The sequence below is a fragment of the Aspergillus homomorphus genome (assembly GCF_003184865.1).
Source record: "Aspergillus homomorphus CBS 101889 unplaced genomic scaffold BO97scaffold_109, whole genome shotgun sequence".
NCBI lineage: Eukaryota > Fungi > Ascomycota > Eurotiomycetes > Eurotiales > Aspergillaceae > Aspergillus > Aspergillus homomorphus.
In genome coordinates this window covers 1-22414 of record NW_020291995.1, presented here as the reverse complement: position 1 = coordinate 22414, position 22414 = coordinate 1, and the positions used below count along the sequence as shown (strand labels likewise).

At 50.8% G+C, this 22414-nt stretch overlaps 13 protein-coding genes and 1 non-coding gene across 14 annotated transcripts; 4 read left to right on the top strand and 10 right to left on the bottom strand.

Annotated features, from left to right (window-relative positions):
• Window positions 1-949: 949 nt before the first annotated feature.
• On the bottom strand, window positions 950-1364 carry BO97DRAFT_24166 (uncharacterized protein). The gene has a single exon (XM_025690796.1). It carries the CDS (start codon window positions 1279-1281, stop codon window positions 1054-1056), a length of 228 nt encoding a protein of 75 aa, XP_025545727.1. The 5' UTR covers window positions 1282-1364; the 3' UTR covers window positions 950-1053.
• BO97DRAFT_430111 (uncharacterized protein) lies at window positions 1298-1549 on the bottom strand (the record flags this gene model as incomplete). Its single annotated transcript, XM_025697418.1, has 2 exons — window positions 1298-1353; window positions 1408-1549. 2 exons carry the CDS (start codon window positions 1547-1549, stop codon window positions 1298-1300), a joined length of 198 nt encoding a protein of 65 aa, XP_025545726.1.
• Window positions 1550-2289: 740 nt separating this feature from the next.
• On the top strand, window positions 2290-2600 carry BO97DRAFT_409573 (uncharacterized protein). The gene has a single exon (XM_025696092.1). The coding sequence runs from the start codon at window positions 2344-2346 to the stop codon at window positions 2545-2547; it is 204 nt and encodes a 67-aa protein (XP_025545725.1). The 5' UTR covers window positions 2290-2343; the 3' UTR covers window positions 2548-2600.
• A 53-nt stretch (window positions 2601-2653) lies between these two features.
• On the top strand, window positions 2654-3517 carry BO97DRAFT_24144 (uncharacterized protein). The gene has a single exon (XM_025690792.1). The coding sequence runs from the start codon at window positions 2892-2894 to the stop codon at window positions 3375-3377; it is 486 nt and encodes a 161-aa protein (XP_025545724.1). The 5' UTR covers window positions 2654-2891; the 3' UTR covers window positions 3378-3517.
• A 1180-nt stretch (window positions 3518-4697) lies between these two features.
• Window positions 4698-6276, bottom strand: BO97DRAFT_430110 (cytochrome P450; the record flags this gene model as incomplete). The annotated part of the gene is made up of 2 exons (XM_025697417.1): window positions 4698-5110; window positions 5163-6276. 2 exons carry the CDS (start codon window positions 6274-6276, stop codon window positions 4698-4700), a joined length of 1527 nt encoding a protein of 508 aa, XP_025545723.1.
• Window positions 6277-7763: 1487 nt separating this feature from the next.
• BO97DRAFT_447458 (uncharacterized protein) lies at window positions 7764-8407 on the bottom strand. The gene is made up of 3 exons (XM_025698785.1): window positions 8245-8407; window positions 8072-8157; window positions 7764-8005 (listed from the first exon to the last, which is right to left on the bottom strand). The coding sequence occupies exons 1-3, from the start codon at window positions 8305-8307 to the stop codon at window positions 7909-7911; spliced, it is 246 nt and encodes an 81-aa protein (XP_025545722.1). The 5' UTR covers window positions 8308-8407; the 3' UTR covers window positions 7764-7908.
• Window positions 8408-9036: 629 nt separating this feature from the next.
• BO97DRAFT_321845 (A4/G1 family peptidase) lies at window positions 9037-9604 on the bottom strand (the record flags this gene model as incomplete). The annotated part of the gene is made up of 2 exons (XM_025691284.1): window positions 9037-9253; window positions 9309-9604. Coding segments are annotated over 2 exons (513 nt in total), but the record flags the coding sequence as incomplete, so codon positions are not given.
• A 2091-nt stretch (window positions 9605-11695) lies between these two features.
• BO97DRAFT_358512 (SDR family oxidoreductase) lies at window positions 11696-12658 on the bottom strand (the record flags this gene model as incomplete). The annotated part of the gene is made up of 3 exons (XM_025692261.1): window positions 11696-12084; window positions 12143-12324; window positions 12378-12658. The coding sequence occupies 3 exons, from the start codon at window positions 12656-12658 to the stop codon at window positions 11696-11698; spliced, it is 852 nt and encodes a 283-aa protein (XP_025545720.1).
• Window positions 12659-12921: 263 nt separating this feature from the next.
• On the bottom strand, window positions 12922-13852 carry BO97DRAFT_449061 (putative allergen; the record flags this gene model as incomplete). The annotated part of the gene is made up of 1 exon (XM_025698855.1): window positions 12922-13852. The coding sequence occupies one exon, from the start codon at window positions 13850-13852 to the stop codon at window positions 13058-13060; it is 795 nt and encodes a 264-aa protein (XP_025545719.1). The 3' UTR covers window positions 12922-13057.
• A 2791-nt stretch (window positions 13853-16643) lies between these two features.
• sec11 (signal peptidase complex catalytic subunit SEC11) lies at window positions 16644-17600 on the bottom strand. The gene is made up of 3 exons (XM_025693187.1): window positions 17453-17600; window positions 17107-17315; window positions 16644-16946 (listed from the first exon to the last, which is right to left on the bottom strand). The coding sequence occupies exons 1-3, from the start codon at window positions 17531-17533 to the stop codon at window positions 16724-16726; spliced, it is 513 nt and encodes a 170-aa protein (XP_025545718.1). The 5' UTR covers window positions 17534-17600; the 3' UTR covers window positions 16644-16723.
• Window positions 17601-17963: 363 nt separating this feature from the next.
• BO97DRAFT_409567 (glycosyltransferase) lies at window positions 17964-19455 on the bottom strand. Its single transcript, XM_025696091.1, has one exon. The coding sequence runs from the start codon at window positions 19320-19322 to the stop codon at window positions 18063-18065; it is 1260 nt and encodes a 419-aa protein (XP_025545717.1). The 5' UTR covers window positions 19323-19455; the 3' UTR covers window positions 17964-18062.
• Window positions 19456-19600: 145 nt separating this feature from the next.
• On the bottom strand, window positions 19601-20525 carry BO97DRAFT_24059 (uncharacterized protein). The gene has a single exon (XM_025690786.1). The coding sequence runs from the start codon at window positions 20323-20325 to the stop codon at window positions 19831-19833; it is 495 nt and encodes a 164-aa protein (XP_025545716.1). The 5' UTR covers window positions 20326-20525; the 3' UTR covers window positions 19601-19830.
• On the top strand, window positions 20071-22247 carry BO97DRAFT_474197 (FAD/NAD(P)-binding domain-containing protein; the record flags this gene model as incomplete). Its single annotated transcript, XM_025700303.1, has 7 exons — window positions 20071-20132; window positions 20200-20511; window positions 20567-20844; window positions 20888-21123; window positions 21200-21493; window positions 21546-21629; window positions 22210-22247. The coding sequence occupies exons 2-7, from the start codon at window positions 20425-20427 to the stop codon at window positions 22245-22247; spliced, it is 1017 nt and encodes a 338-aa protein (XP_025545715.1). The 5' UTR covers window positions 20071-20132; window positions 20200-20424.
• Window positions 22248-22341: 94 nt separating this feature from the next.
• On the top strand, window positions 22342-22414 carry BO97DRAFT_t304. Its single transcript has one exon. It is a non-coding gene; the product is annotated as a tRNA-Lys (tRNA).

Sequence of the window (22414 nt, the reverse complement as noted above, 5' to 3'; positions counted from 1 at the left end):
GCGTCCCAAAACACAAAGACATGGTAAGTGATACAACAATGGCAATGTAGAAATCCGTCAAGCCGCTGCACCCGACCTTTCTTTTTTTGACAAACTGAGGTGGATCGAATCAGCCCACCGTGTGCTAGGCAAAGCTGACAAGTCGATTGAGCCAGCACCCATAACCAGAAAAAAAAAGGTAAGGAAGGAAAAAAAAGAATAGAGAAGGAGAAGAAAAGAATAGGGAAAGAAAGAAAAAAAAAAAAAAGCCGTATGCAGCATACATCATATATCATGTGAGCAGGACCCCATTCCCAAATGAGTTGTTAGGTCAGCCTCCACCGGAAAGGAAGCCGGTACGTACTTTTGTTAAGAAATCAGATTTGACCAAGTCTCTCTTCCCCAGTAGCTGAAGGTGGGGGGAAAAAAGACTGGTATGCAGATTCACCCTCGAATCATCGTTCAGTCCCACTTTTCGAAGATTGGAGAAACAAAATTTGGTCGGAAGGTTATACTGATCTCCAGGAAATCAAGTTCTCAATTGCTTGGCTGCAAATCCTTGTTAGGTTGTGCCTGACCCAAATGGAACTGCAATTGTCTCATCTATACATACGGTTCTCTGGCTTACAGATCCGAAATACTCCTAGAAGAAGGCCTCATAGCCAATCCGAGCTAATGTGGGCCCATAAGCGAGAACACCGATTCTTCGTTAGACAAAGATCCACCGACCTTGATGATGGTACCTTGTCGACGAAGCATCAGATATCATAGTAACTAGTACTCCCGCTCTTTTAACCTTGCATGATTTTCACAATCATATTTAAGTACTCCGTACTATGCATAGCTTCTGGTGGCGGTGCGGTTCACAACTAGATCGGAACACCGACGACCCCGACGTCATCGTACAGACCGTTTCCCACTTAGCTGAAGTCTCGGTACCTTGTCCGGTTCAAGTTCAAATTGCCTCTAATGCAAGTGATGTCAGATAAAGTATCTGATCATGCTACCCCCGCTACCCTACAGAATGACCGTTGATGGACATCGAGGCTAATGGATATCGGTCTAAGTTTTGAACTAAAAATTCTGCACCTCAACTCTGATATATATTGGCACGAATGAACATTCTAAGCTTGCGGGCAAAGAAGAGAAAAACAAGTGAAAAATGGTATACCCAGAGCAGAGCGCTAAATGTGACAGTAGAGGAGGATAAATAAAATCACGTATAGTCAAGAAGTTCCCAAGAAGAAAAGAAAAAGCCCAAAGCCAACTTAATGACAGACCGACAGACGCCTGGCAGGCCATACAGTCATCAACAGTGCTAACGGGAAGGAGACGATCGCGCTCGACTCGTTACGCGTGCGTTTCGTTCTTCCTCTAAGAGCATGCAGAATCAGTATCGGTGAGGAAGCTGGAACTGCGACCGCATACCTTGGGCCTGCTTGATTTGGCGAATGGTATCATTGTGAATCTTGGTCCATTGCGCTTGGTAGTCGGCCAATGTAGGTGTAGGCGACTTGTCCATCGTGTTGCTGCCTGTTCCCGTCTTTGCTGCGGTAACGTTGCGATCCATTTTGAAGCCTTCCTTTCAATAGTATGTATGGTGAAGGAAGAAAAACAGTGTAGAAGGTGTAGAAGATATGTTTATAATAAGCTTCGAGAAAGAGAAACGGCAGTAACTTGCGCAGTCGAGGCGTCAGTTAAAGGATGCGTGGTGGTCTTTAAGAGCATGATGCCGGGTCGGTCTTGAGGATATTTATATCATTCAGCCTCTCAAGTACATTGTCCTTGCTTTGGCTTGTTTAACCATCAGTTTCACCCACATTTCGGCGGGTCAATCGACCTGGTAATTCAGACCGTGCCATGTGGCCGCCCATCGATGAGGCATCCACACTGTGGATTCGGCTTTGTTCGTTCGCTTCCCTTGCATTCGCTTCCCTGTCAGAGTGGAGGTCAGAAACAGCTCCCTGAAGGGGAGGTCTGAAGCGGACCAGTGATAGACGAGCGAGTGCAATTACTGACTCAATGACCGGTTACAACTCCTATGGGATTCTCTGCACATTGGAGTGAAGCATTTTCTTCTCACTTTTCTCTCACGCGGCTGCAGTTCCATGATCGCCGATAGGGTAGAGGGAGCAGGAAGAGGAATGTTTATCATCGAAGACTATTTCCTCTTCGCCTCCTACCCGCGGCTTCTCAGGGTCGGTCCTCGGTCGGCCCTTGCCATCTGAACCAGGCGGATCCCCGATTGGTCGGGGGAAAGCCCAGCCGCGGCCGTGGCATCGATCCCATTGATTTTATCATGGATCCGGAGTCGGGGAACCAGGTTAGGGTACATAACAGAGCGGGACGGAACACGTAGTGGTGATGGACTGTTCGCAGGTTTGTGTGACGCTCTGTCGGGATCAACGGTTATGGCCTGATTGGCTTCTTACTCTCCGATCCGCTCACGCGGATGGCGTTCCGCGCCTCGATAGTCTCCTGGATCCCGGGTGTTGGGCACCGATGGGCCGGTTTGGCTATGTGGGACACCGCGAAGTGGAAACAAGGAAGGGAGGGACTAATATGTGATAATATAAGATGATGATGAAATGGAGGGCCGCCTTTCATCCAGTGGTTGGTGGTTTATTGAAACCGTGTTAAGAGTCTGGCGGTGGTGTTTCGTTTGTGGTGGCAGAATCCCGGGCGGAAGCTTGGAAGGCGTTAAACAACAGCTGCATGGAGGGTAATTCCTTGATCGGAACATGCAACTGTCGCTGCAGCTGACTGCCTGCATCTATTCTTACGAGTCACATTTGAACCTTTTCTTTGTTTCAGAGATGATGAATCCTGGTAACTGTCGAATAACAACAAAATGGAGCAGTTGGTGTTTCCTGAGGAAATCCTCACCTCCCCAAATTAGCCCCGATTTCTGAATGGATTGGTCACATCTGCCAGGCAGCCGAAAAAAAAAAGAAGAAGAAGAAGAAGAAGAAGAAGAAGAAGAAGAAGAAGAAGAAGAAGAAGAAGAAGAAGAAGAAGAAGAAGAAGCCAAGGTCGAGTCTCAGTCACTCTGCTTCATCTCTATCGGCTGCAACCGGGAATCTCCTGCGGACAGATCAACAAAGCCAACTGTCCAGATCGGAATCCAGGTTGTAGTAATGAATCGCTCCCTACGATGGTACTGTACTTCCTCGATCGTACTATCTAAACGACGGACACGGATCTGGACCCGATCGGCTGGTCCACTGCAGTCTGACCCATCCGGGGCGAAGTGGAATGGCTTCAGGCGATCGATGATAGTCCAATCGGGGAACTCGTCCCGTCCAGTTTATTCTGCAGGGCCCTGTAGAGTTCCACCGGCAATGGAAGCCCGAAGAAGCATTCGGTTGAGTCTTCCCTATTTTCACCGCCACTTCTGATAGATCCAGTTCCAGCCTCAAGAGACGACGAGCAGACAAGTCTATCTGAATAGAGGATATTAGAGACCGCCAACTCATAACTTTTAGTTCGGGCGAGACGTCGTGAAACGAACGTGTTGTTGTCGGGTCCACACAATGCAACAAAAACAGACCGATAAAACTGCATAGCTGACAACAGGGAATGCCTTATGCTCACAGACCAGACATCTTTCATTGATGCGGCCAGAAGGCCAAATAAAATGGCGAGATACTTCCATCTATTGGTCAGCCGGGCCCGATCATGTTGGTTTGCCTAGCGACTATCCTGGTCGCACCGTTGGTCTGTGAGGCGCGAGTCTCAGACAAGTTGGCAGATATGTTATGCCGCTGCTGTGTCACAGCATCAACATACAACTACATGCCTCATTCGCAAAACTGTGCGCTGATCGTTGTCTTTTGTCGTCTGCGTCCGCTAATTATAGGCGCGGACAACGCCAACGGCCCTCCCGTCTCAGTCTTTTTCCTCCTGCTTCATATTTTTGTCCATGTCACTCCCGCCCGACCTTTTTCTTTTCTTTGTTTTCGGGACTGACCTGTACGACACCAATCCGCCCAGGCCGTATCTCGACTGGCTAGCCCCTGGTCCTTGTTGGACCTGCAGCCATCTCGAGCTGGGCCGCGCTTGAAGCCAAGTTTTCGACCGTCGGGAGAGGCCTCTTGATCAGAGACAATTTTGGACAGGCTGGGACCTCTTCGCGGTCATGCCATTCATGTCAGACAAAGTGCGAGTGTTGGGCAGCCTACATCAGAATGATGCATGCAGAGATTTCTAGATGGTGGAGAGACATGTTGAGACAAAGACCATCTCTCGATGAGACGCGCGTCGGCCATGATGAGCAGGGCCGCATGGCCGCATCCAATCCTGATCTTTTAATCAGCTTGTGGCGTCGCTATTGATTCGGTTCTGACAGCTGAAAGAAGCATGTCCTTCGGCCGGTCAGTATTGTACTGTTCTTCCTCGCGTAGAGGGAATTCTAGTCTCGTGTTGAGCTGACTAGTCTTTCCACAAGTTCGGCCTATGTCTATTCTGTCTACCTTGAAGAAAGTGGTCGTGTCAGGTGAGGGACTGAATTCTCGAAAACCACGTCATCTGGCTGCTGCCTGTTTTCCGCAAGATTGCTCACTATGCCGAGGGTATATGCTTCTTGGAAGTGGAGTCTGACATTACTATTCAATCAGGAGAAGCTAATCCATGATGCGAGTAGCCTGGCCCTAAGTCTATGTCCATCGGATCCCAGAAATAACATACAATCCGACTATAAACGCTATTGAATCCTCACACTACCTCAGTCCTACCTTCGTTCCGTTTCTGGAGCAGCATGTCAGTGTCAGATTCTCTTCCCAAGGGCCAGGATCTCGGCTCTCCAACAGAGAAAACTTCTGTGCCAACCGCGTCGTCACATAGCCTGCCTCTGTCAGTGCGTACTGCTGACCAACGCAGATGCGTGGCCCCCCGTTAAATGGAAGATATTCCCAGCCCGGACGCAGATCAGCCCACCGCTCGGGTCGAAATTCTTGCACATCCGGACCGAAGAAGTCTTTGCGCCGGTGCATTGCATAAACTGAGTATGACACAACAGACCCTTTGGGCACGAAAACGGGTGACTTGCCATCCGGACCACCGCCGACAGGAAGGATGGTGTCGGTTTGGGCAAAACGAGCGTTGGCAGGGACAACGGGATGAAGGCGGAGCGCTACTGGAGTCAGTATAGGTAGCCCTTACAGATTGAACGGCCTTTGACTCACATTCATTGAGGCAGTACTTGAGGTATGTTAGATTCCGCAGTTGCTCATATGTGGGCGTACGTCCTTCCAGTGTTGAAACTTCCTCGTGGAGTTTATTCCAGACACGAGGATGTTTTGCGAGCATGAAGAATAGATTGCTCAGCAAGGATGCGGTGGTGTCGCGACCCGCAAGAAGGATGTTCATGATTTCGTCGCGTATTCGCGTCCGGTCACCAGTCTGCTGCGCCAAGCCATCCAGGAACAAATATCGGTGCGTTTCCTGGGTTTCTTTCTCTTTGCTAAACCGCTCACGCACTCGCACCGCCTTGTCGACGAATTGCTCCACTAGGTCATGACAAATACGGTCGCATTGGTCGGCTTTTCGGTCACGATAAAAGTAGCTTAGCTTGCCCAAGCGCGCTCGTGTAGCGATAGCACCCTGGGAATAGTTGAACGCCTCCGCAAAATCCCTTTCTTCCTCTATGCTCTGAGGGTGCCTAGCCCGCCGTTTCTTCAGACTATGCACGCTGTGTCCAAAAAGAAAGTCGGTGGCCGAGTCGATTGTGAACCCGAAGAACAGATCTTGGAGATCAACGGTCGTCCCATCAGCTGGAATAAGAGCCAGCAAGTCATCCATAAGCTCCTCGAAGATGTCAAGATGTGCGACCTGCTCCCTGACAAAGTTCGGGCGGACCATAGCTCGTGACTGGACCCAATGCTCGCCGTCAGCTGTGAAGATACCATGGCCGAGGAGTGGTCCAAAGGAATGGATCCGGTCTCCCAGACCATAATCCTTGAAACGAAGAGAGAGGATCGTTTTCACGTTCTCTGGCTCCCGAGTCGCGAACATAGTTGTTGCCAGCCGACGGGCTTTGAACGTGTTGCCGTAGGCCTCAAAGCGGTCGACACTTCTCTCGAGAAAAGTGTGTTCCTTGGCTTCGACCATACGCTGGTAAACCCCATCGAGGCCGAAAAAGGGGTCTTTCTCAGGAAGATTTGGGGGTGGTTGGCATTGATTCGCTTTGGCAATGCGATGTTGCTTCCAACGCCGGTTGACATAAGTGAGGATCGACCAGAGGAGAATGGCGGCGGCAGCAAATACCGCGATGGGATGTTGCGGTGTGTAAACCCCCATGGTTTCGAGCCAGTCCGTCTCTTGTACTGGCAATGTTAACCCTGACCCAGTTGGCAAGAGGGTGGGCATGTCTACCTATAAAATGGCTTTAATTTCAGACCACGAGCGGCTTGTGCTGTGTTATCCCGCGTCTGCCCAAGCCGGGATTCGGGCGGACGTAGCGGAAAGACCGATAATGTATGCTGAGCGAATGGTGAAGCTTAACTTAGAACGGAGATGCTTGCGAGTGGAGCCTGGGCTGTAGGCAGGGCAATAATTTATCCCTTGATTTCAGTGGCCGCGGGCGCGATGTTTGAGCACAGAGAAAAGCGCTGATAGGGTAAAGCTCCATTCTGAATGAGCAGTGTCAATCCCTGGCACCAAAGAGGGGTAGAGAACTTATTACCTACGTCTTTTGATTTTTCGTTATGCATGCATATCGTGTCATCTTTGATTTTGCTTCTGAAAGAAATCCTTAGTGTTCTGATGAGGTCATGGTAAGTAATGAGACGGAAGGAAAAACGAGCTCTTGGAAGTTGGAACTCTGTTAATCAGCTCCTTCTAACGGTCTAGCTCGATTTCCCCGCAAATTCAGTCCACTGGATGAAATCATGCAACATAGGATATGAGTTGATGCGCATTGACCGAGATAGACACGGCCTCGGCCCATTTTCGTGTCTGCTTTACACAGTGATACTTTCACCAGAGAAAGCCAACCCACGAGCGTATTTCTCTGTTGCGTATAACACAACCAATATCTGACGCACATGTCAATCGCAACCGATACAGTCAGGACGTACTCCGTACATACCATAATACCAACCCAGAGCTTAACTCCGCCCCGCGACCGATCTCTCCGGCACGGCCCTCCGGCATTTGATTTCCCGAACGCCGTTACACTTTTTTCCAGACAATGAAGAACCGGAGAAGCTTTATTCACTCAGAAATAAAAATAGGCGACCGAGGCCTTTTATCTCTGGCGACCTGCGCACCGGATTCTGACATGCAAAACGGCGGACGAAGAAGGTTCAAGTAAGAACAAGCCTTTGGTGCTAGGTGGGTCAGGCTACCTCTTAATTGGATCCTTCGCATCTCACTCGCAGCAAGGTAGCCAGCTTCGATCGGTAGTAGCTTCTAAAAGCATTGGATGGACCACTGGTATTAAGCTGCTTTGTATTGTGCCTGTGCAAATTGAATTGCAGTTCCACTACCTGGCCCTGATGGGGGACGTGTCTGTTGCTTCGCGCAAGCGAGTCTCGCGGGATCTGGACCGTGGGCTGCTTTGACGCAGCTGCAGCAGCCGGAAAGACAGCCCGAGCTCCCTAAGTTGTCATAGAGATGCACATTTGATCACCTGGAGTGTTGATGAGGCGCAACTCATATTCCCGACGGAAAGTAAGTGGATAGATAATTCAAAGCTTCATGAAACTACATCGGTACGAATACCACGAGCCTCACGCACTTGCCCCGCAAAAACAAGAACCAAGCCCAAAGCATAGCGGCCACCTGCTAAAACCGGGAAGAAGAGATGGCTTCCGGATAAACACCACAACACGTTACTGCAACAGCAAAAGACCAAGCCCACCCAAATCATCGTTCTAATGGCTTTCTCCTCGGTGCTGAGTTGAGACAATCTTCGGTCGAGTTGTTGACCTACTTCTTCTCGCTAGCAGGGGTGTAAACCGAGTCACCTTTGCCGTTGTTGTAGTAGGTGCTTCCGTCCGAGTTAGAGTAGTAGTAAGAGCCATCCCTGTACTCGACTGTTAGTCTTTCCTCCCTTTGTATGATGGCTAGTTACTTCATCGCTGGTTCTTACCGATTGCTGTAGTGGTAGGCATCTCCTTGGCCGTAGCCGTTGGAGTGGGAGCCAGTTCCGTAGTCACGGGAGCACCAGTGGTTGCCCTGAAAGCTGTTATTCCAATGCATTCCAACAAATGCTGGTGGGCGGTTTCCTGCAATTCATGGTGACAAGAAAGTCGGATGGCTTACCTGGCTGTTTGTGCCAGAACCACTGTAGGTAAAATCTTTCCCAGATGACCCGGGGCTGGACATGGGGGATGTTTTCGAAGTGTTTTATGTTGACTATGGCTAGCTAGTGAAACTCAAGAGGGTCCCAGATTCTTCGGGTGGCTCTGCCGACTGTGACCACACAAAAGAAGGAGTTGGGGGATGAAGGAGATTCAGAAAGGAAGATAAAGCGCTGTAGCGTCGGGGACCCATTATAATAGAGAAAGGCGGCAGTAGGCCAACATTAGGTAACTACTAGTCCACTTTCAAGAAGGCCCACCCAGAAATAAGAAGGTGAATTGATTTACTAGGTATCCCGCATGATTCTTGGTTGACGACCGCAGACTGGCTTAGGATCTAGCTTGATGCCCTCCTAAAATGAGTCGATAGATCACATTTCGGTAGCGCCAATTTAGATTCTTTCCGGCCCTATCATTCTCGCTTTTACCCCTCATAGTGGCTGCTGTCGGAACTCTAACCATAATTCCCGGCAACAACTTAAGTATGATGGCGCTGCTCGGATGGACTGATCGAAGGTCAACCGCGGCTACCTAAGTGTGCTTATTGCTACCCGCTTCGCAATGAAAAGCTGTCAGTGGCCATGGCACGTGCATATTTATTCAAGCAATAGCAAACATGTAGATACAAACATAATATCAGAGAACATCAACAACAAAACAACAGCAGACTATCTGGATAGCTTTCACCCCGCTGCCTCTTTCCATCTCCTTCTTTTGGGACCGGCCAAGTATGCAACTGGTTCGGGCGCACCCTCTAGACGTAGGTGACCTGGATGGTAGATCCAGAGACGCTGACAGAGGTCAAAACCTCGCCATTCTGCTCAATGTCCATGATGGTAGCACCAGAAGGAGTGACAGTCCGGCCATTGCTGATGGCCTCGGCTCCAGTGAAGGTGACAGTGCCGAAATCAGCAAAATTAACCAGAGATTCACCAGATTCGAAGTCCTCGACGATCCATTCGGCGTTGGTTCTGATGTCTGGTCAGCTGCTTGTCATTTACAATGTCAGGGATGGGCATGACTTACTCGCAGAGGCTGCCCTCGACGTTACCGCTGAAGCTGTGGGTGACGGATTGGCCGGTGGAGACATTCTCGACGGTGGCCGTGCCGCTGGACTCACTGGAGGCCTTGACAGTGATTCTGATCGTGTCCCCCTCGGAGATCTCGATGTTGTTGAAGTTATAGGCGTAGTCAGGGTACCATTCGTACCAGGCATCGTAGGAGGTCTCGCCGTTTTCGTAGCAGAAGTCGATACCGGTCTGGAGGATGGCAGTCTCGCACGTGTCACCGTCAATGCCAACCCAGGCGGAGGCGCAGTACTGGCCGCCGCCAAAGCCAGAGCTACCACCGGGAGAAGAGACCGCGGGCACGACAAATTCACCAGTGACTTCGGTGTAGCCGGAGCCGATCAGGACAGCACCAGCCCAGTTGGAGCTGTACTCCGCTTCGGAGATGTTGGCGTGCTGGAGAGGGCTGTTGGTAGAGGGACTCAATGGCGGGTTGCTCTTTCTCTTCAAGCCGGTCGCACGGCGAGCTTCGGCGCGAGCACGACGCTTCTCGGTGAGAGGAGCGGCCAGAGCTGCGGTGGCCAGGAGGGAGCCAGTGAGGATGGTAGTGAACTTCATTTTGAAGAGAAGAGTTGGTCACAGTAGGGCAGAGGCACGTAGTGAGCAGAGAAGGAAACTAAAGGCAATGCTTGAAGCTGTCGATGCTGGATGACTTCGAAGGTGACTGACGAGGACGTCTATCCCATATTTATATTTGCAGAGAAGGCTAGACGGCAGCCTGGCCACAGGCGAAGTGAAGTTGACGCTGCGCAATTAACCAAAAAGCTGTTGGTAAGCCATGCTACCCCAAGACAGTGACCTCCATGGCCCTGGTAGTCCGGCGGAGATTGCTCTCTTAGGCCGAGTACGGAGTCGACCGTTCGCCGTCGGCCTCGGTGGAGTATTACTCTATCCTTCAGCAACTATACAGTAGCTGCAGAAAATCCCCGCAGAATCCTGTATGAAGCTTAGTGGGTGGATACTGCCCGATGAAGACCTTGATGCCAATTCTTTCTCAAGGAAAGTGTGTAACTTGGGAAGGCTGTGATATTCAAGCTGGGCATTTCTCGACTCTGGTCAGCATGTGTCCATTCTCACATGCCTTCTGCCCGATGCTCGGCCGAACATCCCCTCTAGTTGACTTTTCTATACCCATTGCAGGATATTTCCAAGCACCAAGAAGTAAGAGAGACGGTTTGATCAGGGAATAGTCGTTGCCTAGAGAGATCGTGGTCGTTCACAGCGGCAGCCCGGGTAAAGGCTGTACCTCAACCGGGCGATGAACGGAGGTCCGACGGCGTGGTGCATTGGCTAGGGCTTATCGGCAGCAACAGCCGGGTACCAACCTCAAGCAAGGACACTGACGAAGAGTGCACATAGGCGAATTAGTGGTGGCGCGAGTGGAACAACAAGCTTCGGGAAACCAGAACAAGCCTTGTCTCAATGTGTTGGTTGTTTAGTTGATAAGGAGGGATAATAATATCGGGGAAATTACTGGATGGGCCAACACTCTCGGAGATATGTAAGCCTAGCCGCCTCAGGCCAATTGCGGCCCAGGGCGGTCTCCACCCCGCCGATCTTTTGCCGCTTTGAATCTGCTCAATGATCACTCATTCGCTTGACTAACTGTCGAACGAACTGTCACTCTCTGTCAACAACTACGCTTAGATTAAGTCGATGTCTCTGTGGTTTACTCAACCCCGCGCACCATGCTAGAGACATTCTAGTACTCGATCGAATGGCACGTCACTTCTAGTTTCAAAGAGACTTCCTCTTACAGAAGCTACTCCGTGAGGGGCCGATTTGTGCGTCTCCACATACCTACCCCATGGCGTCCGAGCTTGTCATCATACTGAGAAGAGCTGCTACAGAAATCGGAGGCACGATTCATCATCTGCTTACCATTGCATGGCGGCTCGGATTATTCGGATGTTGTTCCTTGTCTCAAGGGTCATCAGAGAGGGGTAAGTTCTCCTGATCGGCTAAGAGGCACCGTCTCGGAGACGCAAGGTACAGTACACCATGAGCGAACGTATCTATCAGGAACTAGACTGGGTATCTACGGTCAGCAGCGGTCGATGTCTCGGCTTGTTCCTGCACTCGCTGGAATGTATTGGCTAGATAATGCGGTTTATCTACAACTTCCCCTCACCCCATCTTCTTACCCAACATTGCAAGAAGTGGGCCGACCCGCAAACTTCTATATTAGGACGAAAGTGCTGTTCAGGAGTGCAGGGAATCTGCAGTGTGACCAAAGCGCCCAAGTGTTATGATGTATGAGGCAGGCCATCGATTTTCCCCCCGCCTGCATTGACCGAAGCACCTGGCACGATCCGTGAATGAACAAGCCGCTGAAAAGCCGTCACACTAGGAGGGTTCAGCGTCGGTCTCCGAGGAAAACCCTTGCCACTCATTCAACAGTGCTAGAGTTCTCTCGCACTTGTTTCGGATGGCTTCCACTGCGTCTGGACCCAAGGCCAGTTCACCAGGCCACTTTCGACCACTCGCACCGTTCTCGCCGTGTATGACATCCAAAGTACACATTACGGCTTTTGTCGGGTCTCCCCGTTGCTTGCCGTGGACATCACGAAATGCTGTGAAGGAAGCAGCCGTTACTTCGCGATATTCTGGGATACTGGTCTCAACAAAAGTGCTGTTCTGCGGGCTCAAAAGCTCAGTGCGGAATTGGCCAGGTTCGACTAGAAGGGCTCTGATCCCCGTATGGGCGGTCTCCTGGGCGAGCGCCTCGGTAAAATCTAAGCAGAGATGAGCCAACGATCGATCATGATCAGTCGTGGATGAAACCAGACTTACATCGTATAGCTGCCTTGGAGGCACTATATGCGCCCACGCCAGGGTATGTCTCCCATGCACAGAGGGAACCGACATTGACGATTGTTCCCGCGTTGCGCCCACGAAAATGAGGCAGCAGGGCGCGTGTGACACTCATTGGCCCGAAAACGTTCGTCTGGAATTCCCTAAGGCAACCCTCATAACTATTGACCCAGTTAACATTCATCCCTTATGCTGCCATCAATCGGACCCTTACCTTAGATCTTCTACCGCCCCGAAAAGTGTGTAGCCCGCGTTGTTTACTAGTACATCAACGCTACCGTAAATCGTCAGCGCTGCTGCTACTGTCTGGTTAAGTTCCTCCTGCGATGATATTACATCGAGTGCGAGCGTAGCTGCACCGAGTTCGCGCAGAGAAGCGAGCTTAGCAATGTCACGGGCGGTCGCGATCACCTTGTGGCCACGCTGGAGTGCCTGGCGGGCAAATTCATGACCAAGACCAGACGAGCAGCCGGTGATAAGATAGACCTGGGACATAACTGGGACGGAAGAATATGCGAAAGTTGCAGATGGTTACGATTCAAGACTAAAGAACACGCACTGGCTAATTATACTAAGGGTGGTCTTCTTTGATAGTTTTGCTGGGTCCGAAGAATTTCGGACGACGATGGCCGATCGACGTTAAGTGACAGCGGCTTCGCCATAAGTCCGAAAGATTTCGGAGATCTACAAAACACGGTTCTAGTTCAGGATCCAAGAAGCCACGCCACTGAATATGACCAATTAGATGATGCTTTTAAGGGTTCTATATTTTATTTTGTCTATCCAGGACATTTTTTCGTCTATACCAGCCTGAAATCTATACATCTATTCAGGTGACCCTTCAGCCTTTCTCTTAGAGAGGCTATAAAGCAGCAAAGCTCACGCAATCTATGTCTATCCGCTGTAGTCGATAGTCACGGCTAAACGAACCGCACCAGTTGCAAGGTTTCCTCCGATGCCACCCACGGCGCTTTCGGCAGAGGTGTAGGCGTTGTCGACGGTACCAGCACCGGTGGTGATGGAGGAGCAGGTTCCACCCAGAGCATCGCAGATCTTCATGCCTTGGACAGTCATGCTGGCATCCTGGGCCTGGATAGCGCTGACATCGAAGCCGGACCAGCCGTTGTTGGCATCGGAGCCAAAGTCAAACTCACCCCAGGTGCAAGCATAGCCACCGTTGCTATCGGTGGGGAGGCTGCTGCCCTGAGCAGCACCAAAGCCACCATTGGAGTTTTCCATAAAGGCAACATACTTGGTCTCGCCGGCGGCTAGGGTGAGGCTGAGGGCCGAGTAGCCGTACCAGCCGTCCATGGTGCCGTCAGGGCCATACTTGTTCCAGAAGACGACGGTCCAGTCTTCAGTGTTCTGCCCGGATATTTGCATCACATACTCGAAAGATGAAGCCTCATCAGCCGAGACCTCAATCATGTTGCTGCCCCAGGGGTTGCCGACATTGCCTTGGTATGTGTTACCGGAGCTGTAGGATGCGGTGCTTGCGCCAAAGCCAGAGGTGGAGTAACTTCCACTAGCCGGAGTGGAAGTCCAGCCAGAGGTGGTGGCTGAAGAGGAAGAAGAGGCGGAGGAGACGGCACCCCAGTTCCATTGACGACGCTCACTGCCCTGGGGGACAGCGAGGGTACTGGTGCCGAGGGTGGCCAGCAGGAAAAGAGAGCGGGTGATGAACTGCATCCTGAATCGATTGATTGAGAGAGTGTGTTGGTCGGCAGAGGGAAGGGCTCCTTCGCTTCAAGCGAGGACTAAGATTCGGATGGAGTAGATGGAAGGAAGGACTGCCGATACAACCAAGTACCGACGACAGTGAAGAAGGAATGTGGGTTAAGTTGGTTGTAAGGAGACAAACCGATGTTCTTTGTCTTTATTGAAAGGACAGTGACTGATGAGTGACTAGAAGGATTAGAATGAGGGGGACTGGCCCCTCTAAATAGCCTGGCCAAATTGACCTCGATGGGTTCCCGTCAACATCGCCCGGTGCAGGGCTCTGGTCTGGACCAGTGGGTTTACGACGCCGGGACAGAGAGACTTTCTCACGAAGAGTGGGACTAGGTTGAAAGAAAAATGGTAATGAAAAGGGTGACGAGCGAATGCGTCAGCTGCGTTTGACTCAGGAACCATGGAGAGAAGCAGAGGTAGTGATAAACAAAGCCAATTGGCTGTGGGTAGCGAGATTGACGAGGGAAGCATCATTGGCATTTCTGGTCAAGAAGGGAAGAAAGCATGGATTTAGGGTTGGGAAGGGTTGAGGATAGTGGGGAAAAGAGTGGGACAGTCACTGAGGTTCATTTGGAAGAAAGACCACAGAGGTATGTATTCGCTCTCTGCCTCACACTTATTTGCCGTGCCGTCAACATGACGGACAAACAACCTTACCAGGATGAGCATCATGAGACAATTCCAAGAGAATCCCTTCTGCTGATACAAAGGGCTGGACTGATTGGTTTCAAGATGCAACGCCTGCTTCTTTCTTTTCTCTGAATGAATGAAGAAACGAAGCCGAACAAGAACCAGGAGCGGGTCCGAGCAGAGATTCAACTGGCGCTAGTTAAAAGAAGATGGAGAAGTAGGGCACTAGAAGCGATGGGCATTATTCAAGAGGAATTGCAAGGTCTGTGTTCTCGGGGAATTTTGCCAGTGGATAGACAAGGTTTCCACTTTTACCCTGTCTCCTGCTATCGACCCGACAGCTCTTTGGTTCTCAGCTGGATGAGCTCTCTCGAGTCTCAATCTTTGTGAGGATACAAGCTGCTCTCCTTAGGCCTTGTCTGTCTGTTTCCTTATCCTTGCAGCCGGCAAGAAAGAGTTCTCCCATTTCATTGTTCTTACAATGAGACTCCGATCAATTCCCAAAAAAAAGCGCACGACACATCAACATCAAAGAGACCAACGAAGCGCAAGCAGAGCAATGCACCCACGGTTCTATACTCTCGGCCAGGAACCGTTGCTCCACTTCTCTCTACTGTACTAATCCCAAGAGAGTATCTCCGCTGACTCATCTAGCAGAACTTTTTCAAAGCTACCCAATTGCGATACAATCCACCGCTCAATCAGTCCTGGATCAAGGCTTCTCAATGCTCATTGGTGCGTGGATAACCACGGAATCATTCAAGGGCAAATGATTATATTACCTCTTCAGGTAAAGCACCAAGCCGCGATCCAACGGATGCAGTCCTTCTTGGAAACAAATTTCGCACACCTAAGCAATGTGGCTGTTAGGGCAATGCGACACATGGTATGGTCGGTGTGCGCGTACCTGACGATGAGCCAGAGGTTGCAGTTGGTTCCAACCATATTTTCTGTGCCGAGATTCATCCATGGGCCAACATGCATTCCCCTAATGGGTAAGAGAATGAAGGACGGTACTGGGCTGCTATTTACACAGTAGGGCAGTAGTGTGTAGGGCACTTACACTACAAACATCACACTAGGGTGACTAGATTTGTGGTGAAAAGTGGGACAGTGCAGTACATTATCCACTGTCAATGCGATCGCCTCGAATAAGACTTTGAAATTTAGTGTGTTCTAACAGGTTACCACAGTAGCTACTTGGTGCTGTATGCCCACTCCACAGTGTTCTAGACTTTGACTCGCAGGATCTGAACGAAGTTTAGCTGTCGCGGTACACTTGTGTCCAGGCTGGGATTATGCTAAGTCTTTTCTAATCAGTCCAGGCTCATTGCAGGCCGCTCGCCTAACTTGTCTTTCCGGGGCGATGAGTTTCCGGGATGGTTCTCATGGCTTTGTCGCGTCGACGGCGCGCGTTCACCTTTGGATGTTTCCGTCGCAGAAGCTTCTCCCAACCATACAAGAACAGTGACGGTAGGAGGGATTCGGACAGACGATAAACAGTATACGTAGTCGGACACTTCCAGTCTGGCCGGCACTCACATTTCGCTTTCCTTGCCACGCGACGAACACTCATTGCAGTCCAAATCCTGATAAGAGAGTTTTATAACTGTAGACAATCAAGGCTGCGGCTGATGAAGCAGGTCATATCCAGTTACTATCATTGGTTGTCAAAAGCATGAATAGGGTGGTTATGGAGGCGGAAGCGCAGGTTTTCTGTTCCGCTGCTATCCGACGGGTGCGCTTGCTAGGGACGGAATTGAGTTCATGAGGTCGCGGAAAGGTCAATTGATACTTTTTTATTCCTTGTTATTGGATATATGTAGTAGTCCTTACTCAGGGCCTTCTCTTGCAGGGAAATACAATGTAAACTGGGTTTGGACTGTTGGCGTGGAGGAAGATGAGTTGGCCCAGATTCATGAATTTGTATTGGAGATTTATACTTCCCAATTTACTGCTGCAAACACAGACAAAGGCCATTACAGCTCGACTCGAATCCTAGCCCTTGTCACCTGCCCACCGAACGTCGTGCAGCTGCAGCAGAGATCCAAAATTCTTGCCCTGTCATTTTCCACCTCCTACGTCACCCTTCGAAACCCAGATCCAGTTATTCACGGCACCCCGAACACCAGAAGAAATGCATTAAACGCGAGGAACTCAACACTTAACCACATACATTTTGAGAACATTTTCGTCCGTCTACTCCCGCTGCAACAACACCAACACGCCCATGATCCCCAACATAACCGTCTTCAACCACGGATGCTCCGACAAAAGAATGGTCACGTACCCCACAAACGGAATATACCCAAACACACTGCCCACAACATCATCCCGGTCGAGATAATCCTGCCCACGCGCGTAGAGTTCCGTATCGTCCGCAATGTTGTTGTCGCCTTTCGTAAGGAGTTTCGAATTGGACCTGTACAGCGAAGAAACACAACACGGATTAGCTAATGCTTCCTCAGTCTTTCACAGTAGATCCCCGCAGCTCGCCCCCCTCCCCCCTATGCGCCGCAGCCTACGCATAATCACCCCGACACCGATGAACCGAAACAGAATTGAACAAGCGAACAACCCACCCGTCGCCATATTGTCGCACCACCCGATGTACGATCGGAATCTCCTTATCTTTGACCTGATAGACCACAATCTCGCCGATGTTCAGCATGGGCTGGTTGTTCCGCAGGAAAAGGAGGTCGCCGCGCTGGAAGGCCGGCTCCATCGAGCCACTGAGAACGACAACGATCGGGCTGGGGGAGTTGGTGAGGACGGAGAGACCCTTCCACATCTATTCCGGGGAATATTCATGGTTAGCATATATTCACGCGCGCGAATGGAGGGGGGAGATTTCTTCTGGAGGTTGTAGATGTAGCGCGGAAGCTGGCTAGGCCAGCTAGCTGCGACCTTGCGACCTGCGGAACGTACCATGAAGGCGGTGCTGAGCACCAGACCGAAATTGAGGATTTGGGCGGCCGTTTGCCGCACATTCTGGATTCCGGAGAGCATAGTTGGCAATTTTTTAGGGAGACGTGGTGGACTATCCCCCGATATCGATGTTGATCTGGCTAACAGGTGGCCTTGTTGACAGGGCGGTGATTTGCATGTGTCAGCAGCGCGGGTTCTTGGGTACAGTCACGTGGGCGGGCTGCCAGAGATGGTTAGAACAATCTTGCTAACCGTTTTGAGATGTGCCATTGTATACTTGGTATTGAACCCTGAACATTGTTACTTCTACCTAGTACCTGGATAGATTATGGGGATCGTAGAACTTGTCAATAGACAGTAGTAGCTTTAACAGTCATATATGAGCTAGCTCTCTTGTCGAGCTTTGCATCATTTCGGGGCAGTGGCATAACGGAGAAGTTGGAACACATTGGAGCATTTCACATGCACTGCACTATCAAGTATAGACACCATTCCTCGATTAACAACTTATCGGGTGCACATGCGGATTATGTTTATTGCTTAATGTACTCAGACTATAGGGTCAAGATCATTCTATGTCCAGGAGCTCTGAAGCTCGAACCACCTCAAGCTACTCATCCCTCAACAATGGACCCCTTTTAATCGGCTCGAGATTTGTGAACTCCAACGTGGGTGGGACAGCATTCTGGTTCCAGTACACGGTGGCATACCGAAACATATGCGCATATGTCCCTGGAACAATGTCCGACCCGTCATACTTGCGCCACAGTGACCCAAGTGTCTCCTTGTATACTCTCAAGATCAATCCATGAGCGAGCTTGAACCCAAAACTCCTTGTCAAACATCCCTCGACGACCTCCCGCGCCTGTTTCTGGTCCGCAGTCTCCACCTCTCCCTCAGCGGGGAGCGAGAGCGACATCAGATCGAATGCTTTACGCCCATCCCACTGGGTAAACTCATTGATCAGCTGCGAGCCCTCCATGAAGTCGATCCCGTAGAGGTGGTCCCGGATGTACACGGGCCCATTCCAGCCATCCTCCTCGTCCACAAGCCCCATGACCATGGACACCACCTGTCCCTGGATGATATAGTCCGTCAACAGCTTGCTAGCCTCTTCCTCTTCGATGGTCTCATCTTCGTCCTCAATCTTGAACGAACCCCCCATCAACGGCACGCCTTTCAGCAACGGACTCGCATGCATTCCGACCGTACACGTCTTCCCCTCCCACAGCTTCAGCAACAGCTTATGGCACCGCAAGAAGAGCGGATTGTTCCTCCTCGCCGCGAGGAAGTAATTCATCAGACAGCGTTGGTCGGGTAAGCCCGTGAAATACGAGAGGACCTCGAACGGCGACTCGGGGTCCGCGATTGTCTCGTTCCAGAGTCGGTCCAAGTCGCCGATCTGGATCATTCCGACGTCAGCGTAGACGCCGCCGTACTTCAGGAGAAGCGGGAAGCGAACGAGGTCGGAAGTGTGCTGCGGCGCGTAGGTGCCGCTGAGGGTACCGTCGGTAAAGGCACGCGGGAAGAGCGCCGGGTCGGCAATGTCGAGATAGTTACGCACACTGTCACAGTCGAGCACGCGGATTGCCCATCCGAGTTTAGAGAGACGACGGTGCCATGCGCGCACGTTGCGCTGCGTGTAGGGATGCATGTTCTGAAAGCCGCTGGTCCAGAAGAACCAGATGTTCTTTTCATCGGTCACGGGTCTTGGGTGTAGGATATCGTAGTCGATTTGAGAGTCGTCGCGAATATCAAGAAGGTTTGGTGGAATGGCGTGCATTCCAGCCGGTATGGGATACAGTTGATCTGATTCCATAGCGAACAAATGATCGGTTTGGGTCGATGCAGCGGTATTGTCGACCAGCATTGAGTGATTTGGATTAAGAAACGAGTTATCGGGCCGGTAGTCCCTCTTGCTTTATTTGTTTTCTGGCAAGCTGCTAAAGAATTGTTGCTTAAAGGCATGATATAGTTCGAGACCCCCGTGTCTATTTATCCAGATGTTGTCTCTAAAGAATCGATGATCTTATTGGCGCGATAATAGACGATACGCACTCACTAGTAAGGCTGTAAAGTGGCTGAGACATGACTCACTCTCGCTCATTCTGGACCATAGTGATTAGGATACATCTTTTCGCCAAATGCAGTTAGCCTGACATGATTCATTAAGGCTCACTTTCGACGGATCAGATCCTGGTAAATTAATGTGTGGCGAGTGGCGACTCCCAAAAAGGGGCCGCGGCGGAAATTACGGCGGGCTGGGTGGAGGCAACTTGGATTGGAACTGATATGTTCTTAACATCTCAAGTTAGTAGCCTGTCCTGAAAGACAGCAACCGGCAGAATTATACTGCGTGCTGCAGAACGATTCCTCGCTTACAGTTGAGTCGGTCTGATGTTGAGTCCCGAGGAAGCTGTCGAGCTCAGTCCCGGCTTCACGCGGCCCCACCCCCTGCCGCCGTCTTCAGCAATCTGCCAGCAAGGTGAATCTCGGTCATCTCCTGCAATTCCATGGGTATCTCTGCCGTGAGGAGTAGCCATCCTCAATCTCGGCGTCATTGGGACTCGACAAAACTTATACACTGCCCCACCAGAGCATTTCACCAGCCAGATGTCGTCATTAATGACATCGAATGATAGAAGCGTCGCGCAGTGAGATACAACTATATAAGATGCTGGTAAACATGCTCGAGGGTGAGGGTGATCTAACAAGGCGAGGCAAACGACTAACATCACAATTAATAGCTTCCAAGACGATTTTTCGTGGCCTTTTGTGGCCAAACACCCTTTGAAGGTGATTGTCGTGGATGCAGGCATTGCGGGACTTACCGTGGCCCTGGGCCTGAAGAAGGCTGGACACGATGTCCTCATCCTGGAACGGGTCCATGAAATCGCAGAGGTTGGTGCAGGTATACAGGTTGCTCCTAATGCGGCGCGGATTCTAGGCCGACTGGCCTACTGGACAGAGTTATGAATAAGGCGAATGTGTTAGAAAAGAACTCCCTGCGCCGGTATGCGAACAACGAGGAAATAGGGACCGCCCCTCTGATGCCCCAGGTATGGATACCTCCTCAATTCAATAAGCCGTGCTCCCATTAACCCCTTGTACTAGGTCGCTCAGAAATACGATGCGCCCCTGGCAGTGATTCATCGAGGTGATCTGCAACGCATTCTTCTGGACGGCTTCCGGGAAGCGAACATAGAACTACGCATCAGCTCGCGTGCTGTCCGAGCGGTCGATAACTTCGAGGCAACTGTTCAGCTGGAGTCGGGCGAGTGGATCCCTGGAGATGTGGTGATTACCGCAGACGGTATCAAATCCGACCTCCGCCATCAGATCGCATCCCACCACGGAGTCAAGGATGTCTGCCAACCCACAGGCGACGCAGCGTATCGCATCATGACTCCCAAGGACAAAATGCAGGGCGACCAGCGCGCCCTGCATTTTGTCTCACAATGTCTGTATGCGCTGGATGGGACCTGGAGGACACATCATGGCATACCCGATCAAGAACAACACCGTTTATAATATGGTGCTACTAAATCCACAGAAGCCGGGCGCTTCGAATGAGGAGAGCTGGACTAGCAAGGGAGACAAGCAGGAAATGGTCTCCTTTTACAGCAAGTGGAACGACTTGGTAAGGAGTCTTCTGAGTTATGTTCCGGACGGTGAGGTTATGGAGTGGACTTTAAACTCTCACTTTCCTCTCCCTTCGTGGAATGAAAAAATGCGTGCTGATGGGAGACGCTTGTCACCCGATGCTGCCATATGTAGCCCAGGGGGCTGCACAGGCTATTGAAGATGCCGGTGTACTTACGCGTGCTCTGTCGATGACAGATTCGGTTCCTTCGGCATTGGCTGTTTACGAGTTAGTACGAAAGGAACGTGCGGAGCGTATTCAGAAAAGTGCCGCGGTGACGAGGAAGGCGCTGCATCTACCTGACGGAGAGCAACAGATCAAGCGGGATGGGGCCATCCGAGGGTTCGGCAAGAACCCTGATCTCTGGGCTGATCCCAGCTGGCAGGATTTTATGTGGGGTATGTACTAAGTCCCCATCAAGCTGGAGCCCACGTTGACTGACAATTGCAGGGACGGATGTCATGAAAGACACAATCGGCAATTGGGAGGACCTTGTGGCGAAGAGCCACGAATATCATCCCCATGCGGTGCAGGGTCTGGGCTACTATGCAGGCCTCACTAGCGGGTGGCTCTCCTGTCTATAGTTAGGACTCGTGGTTGATTTGTATGAGCTTTCCATGAGAGAACGCTGGCTCCGGAACCTATGGTCTAGCCAGATAATTAACGGGAATTGACTTCGATGTTACATACTAGTGCTTATTGCCTCGTATTTGTGCTTGTATATGTGAGACATAACTTAGCTAGTCTTGCGAAAACTAGAGGCCATTCCCTTGTGTCCTTGAGCGTCTAGGGTGAATCAAGACAGGGTATGCCATACCGTGATAAGATTGGCCATTATCTCCTGATGAGCTCCAAGTTGTTCTCCAGATTGGCGGCTTGGGCGTGAGATTTACCTGCAGATTGCCATGACATTACATTGAAGTGGCTATACGAGCATCGGAGGACCATGCTGTTACTCGATATATATATATGCGCACGGCTAGTTTCAAACCGCACGGTGAGAAAATCCCAAACAGACCGAGACAGCTCATAACACCATCAGATCCCACCGGCCTTAGGGAGTAGGCCACCGCATCTTAACAAAGCAGACTCAATCGAATATGAAGGTATAAAGTGCCTACGATTCTACGACAGCCAACACGCTACACATGACCAGGATTTACTTAGTACCAAGCGCACCGCTAGACCCAGATAGCTTTAGTGTACGCTCTTAGCGGCATAACTTTGAGGCCGATCACCCAAGGAAGCCGGGCTAGCTCAATCGGCAGAGCGTGAGACTCTTAATCTCAAGGTTGCGGGTTCAACCCCCGCGTTCGGCT

Bases quoted from the DNA above. Each gene is read 5' to 3' on its own strand.
- BO97DRAFT_24166 (XM_025690796.1), bottom strand. From the start codon at position 1,281: ATGGCCTGCCAGGCGTCTGTCGGTCTGTCATTAAGTTGGCTTTGGGCT.
- BO97DRAFT_409573 (XM_025696092.1), top strand. From the start codon at position 2,344: ATGGACTGTTCGCAGGTTTGTGTGACGCTCTGTCGGGATCAACGGTTA.
- sec11 (XM_025693187.1), bottom strand. From the start codon at position 17,533: ATGCTCTCCGGAATCCAGAATGTGCGGCAAACGGCCGCCCAAATCCTC. The intron at 17,316-17,452 runs GTACGTTCCGCA...TCCCCGGAATAG, and splicing joins TGCTCAGCACCGCCTTCATG to ATGTGGAAGGGTCTCTCCGT. The intron at 16,947-17,106 runs GTGGGTTGTTCG...TTCGCTGTACAG, and splicing joins GTGCGACAATATGGCGACGG to GTCCAATTCGAAACTCCTTA.
- BO97DRAFT_24059 (XM_025690786.1), bottom strand. From the start codon at position 20,325: ATGAGGACATCGTGTCCAGCCTTCTTCAGGCCCAGGGCCACGGTAAGT.
- BO97DRAFT_409567 (XM_025696091.1), bottom strand. From the start codon at position 19,322: ATGCTGGTCGACAATACCGCTGCATCGACCCAAACCGATCATTTGTTC.
- BO97DRAFT_24144 (XM_025690792.1), top strand. From the start codon at position 2,892: ATGGATTGGTCACATCTGCCAGGCAGCCGAAAAAAAAAAGAAGAAGAA.
- BO97DRAFT_447458 (XM_025698785.1), bottom strand. From the start codon at position 8,307: ATGTCCAGCCCCGGGTCATCTGGGAAAGATTTTACCTACAGTGGTTCT. The intron at 8,158-8,244 runs GTAAGCCATCCG...AACAGCTTTCAG, and splicing joins GTTCTGGCACAAACAGCCAG to GGCAACCACTGGTGCTCCCG. The intron at 8,006-8,071 runs GTAAGAACCAGC...AGTCGAGTACAG, and splicing joins GCCTACCACTACAGCAATCG to GGATGGCTCTTACTACTACT.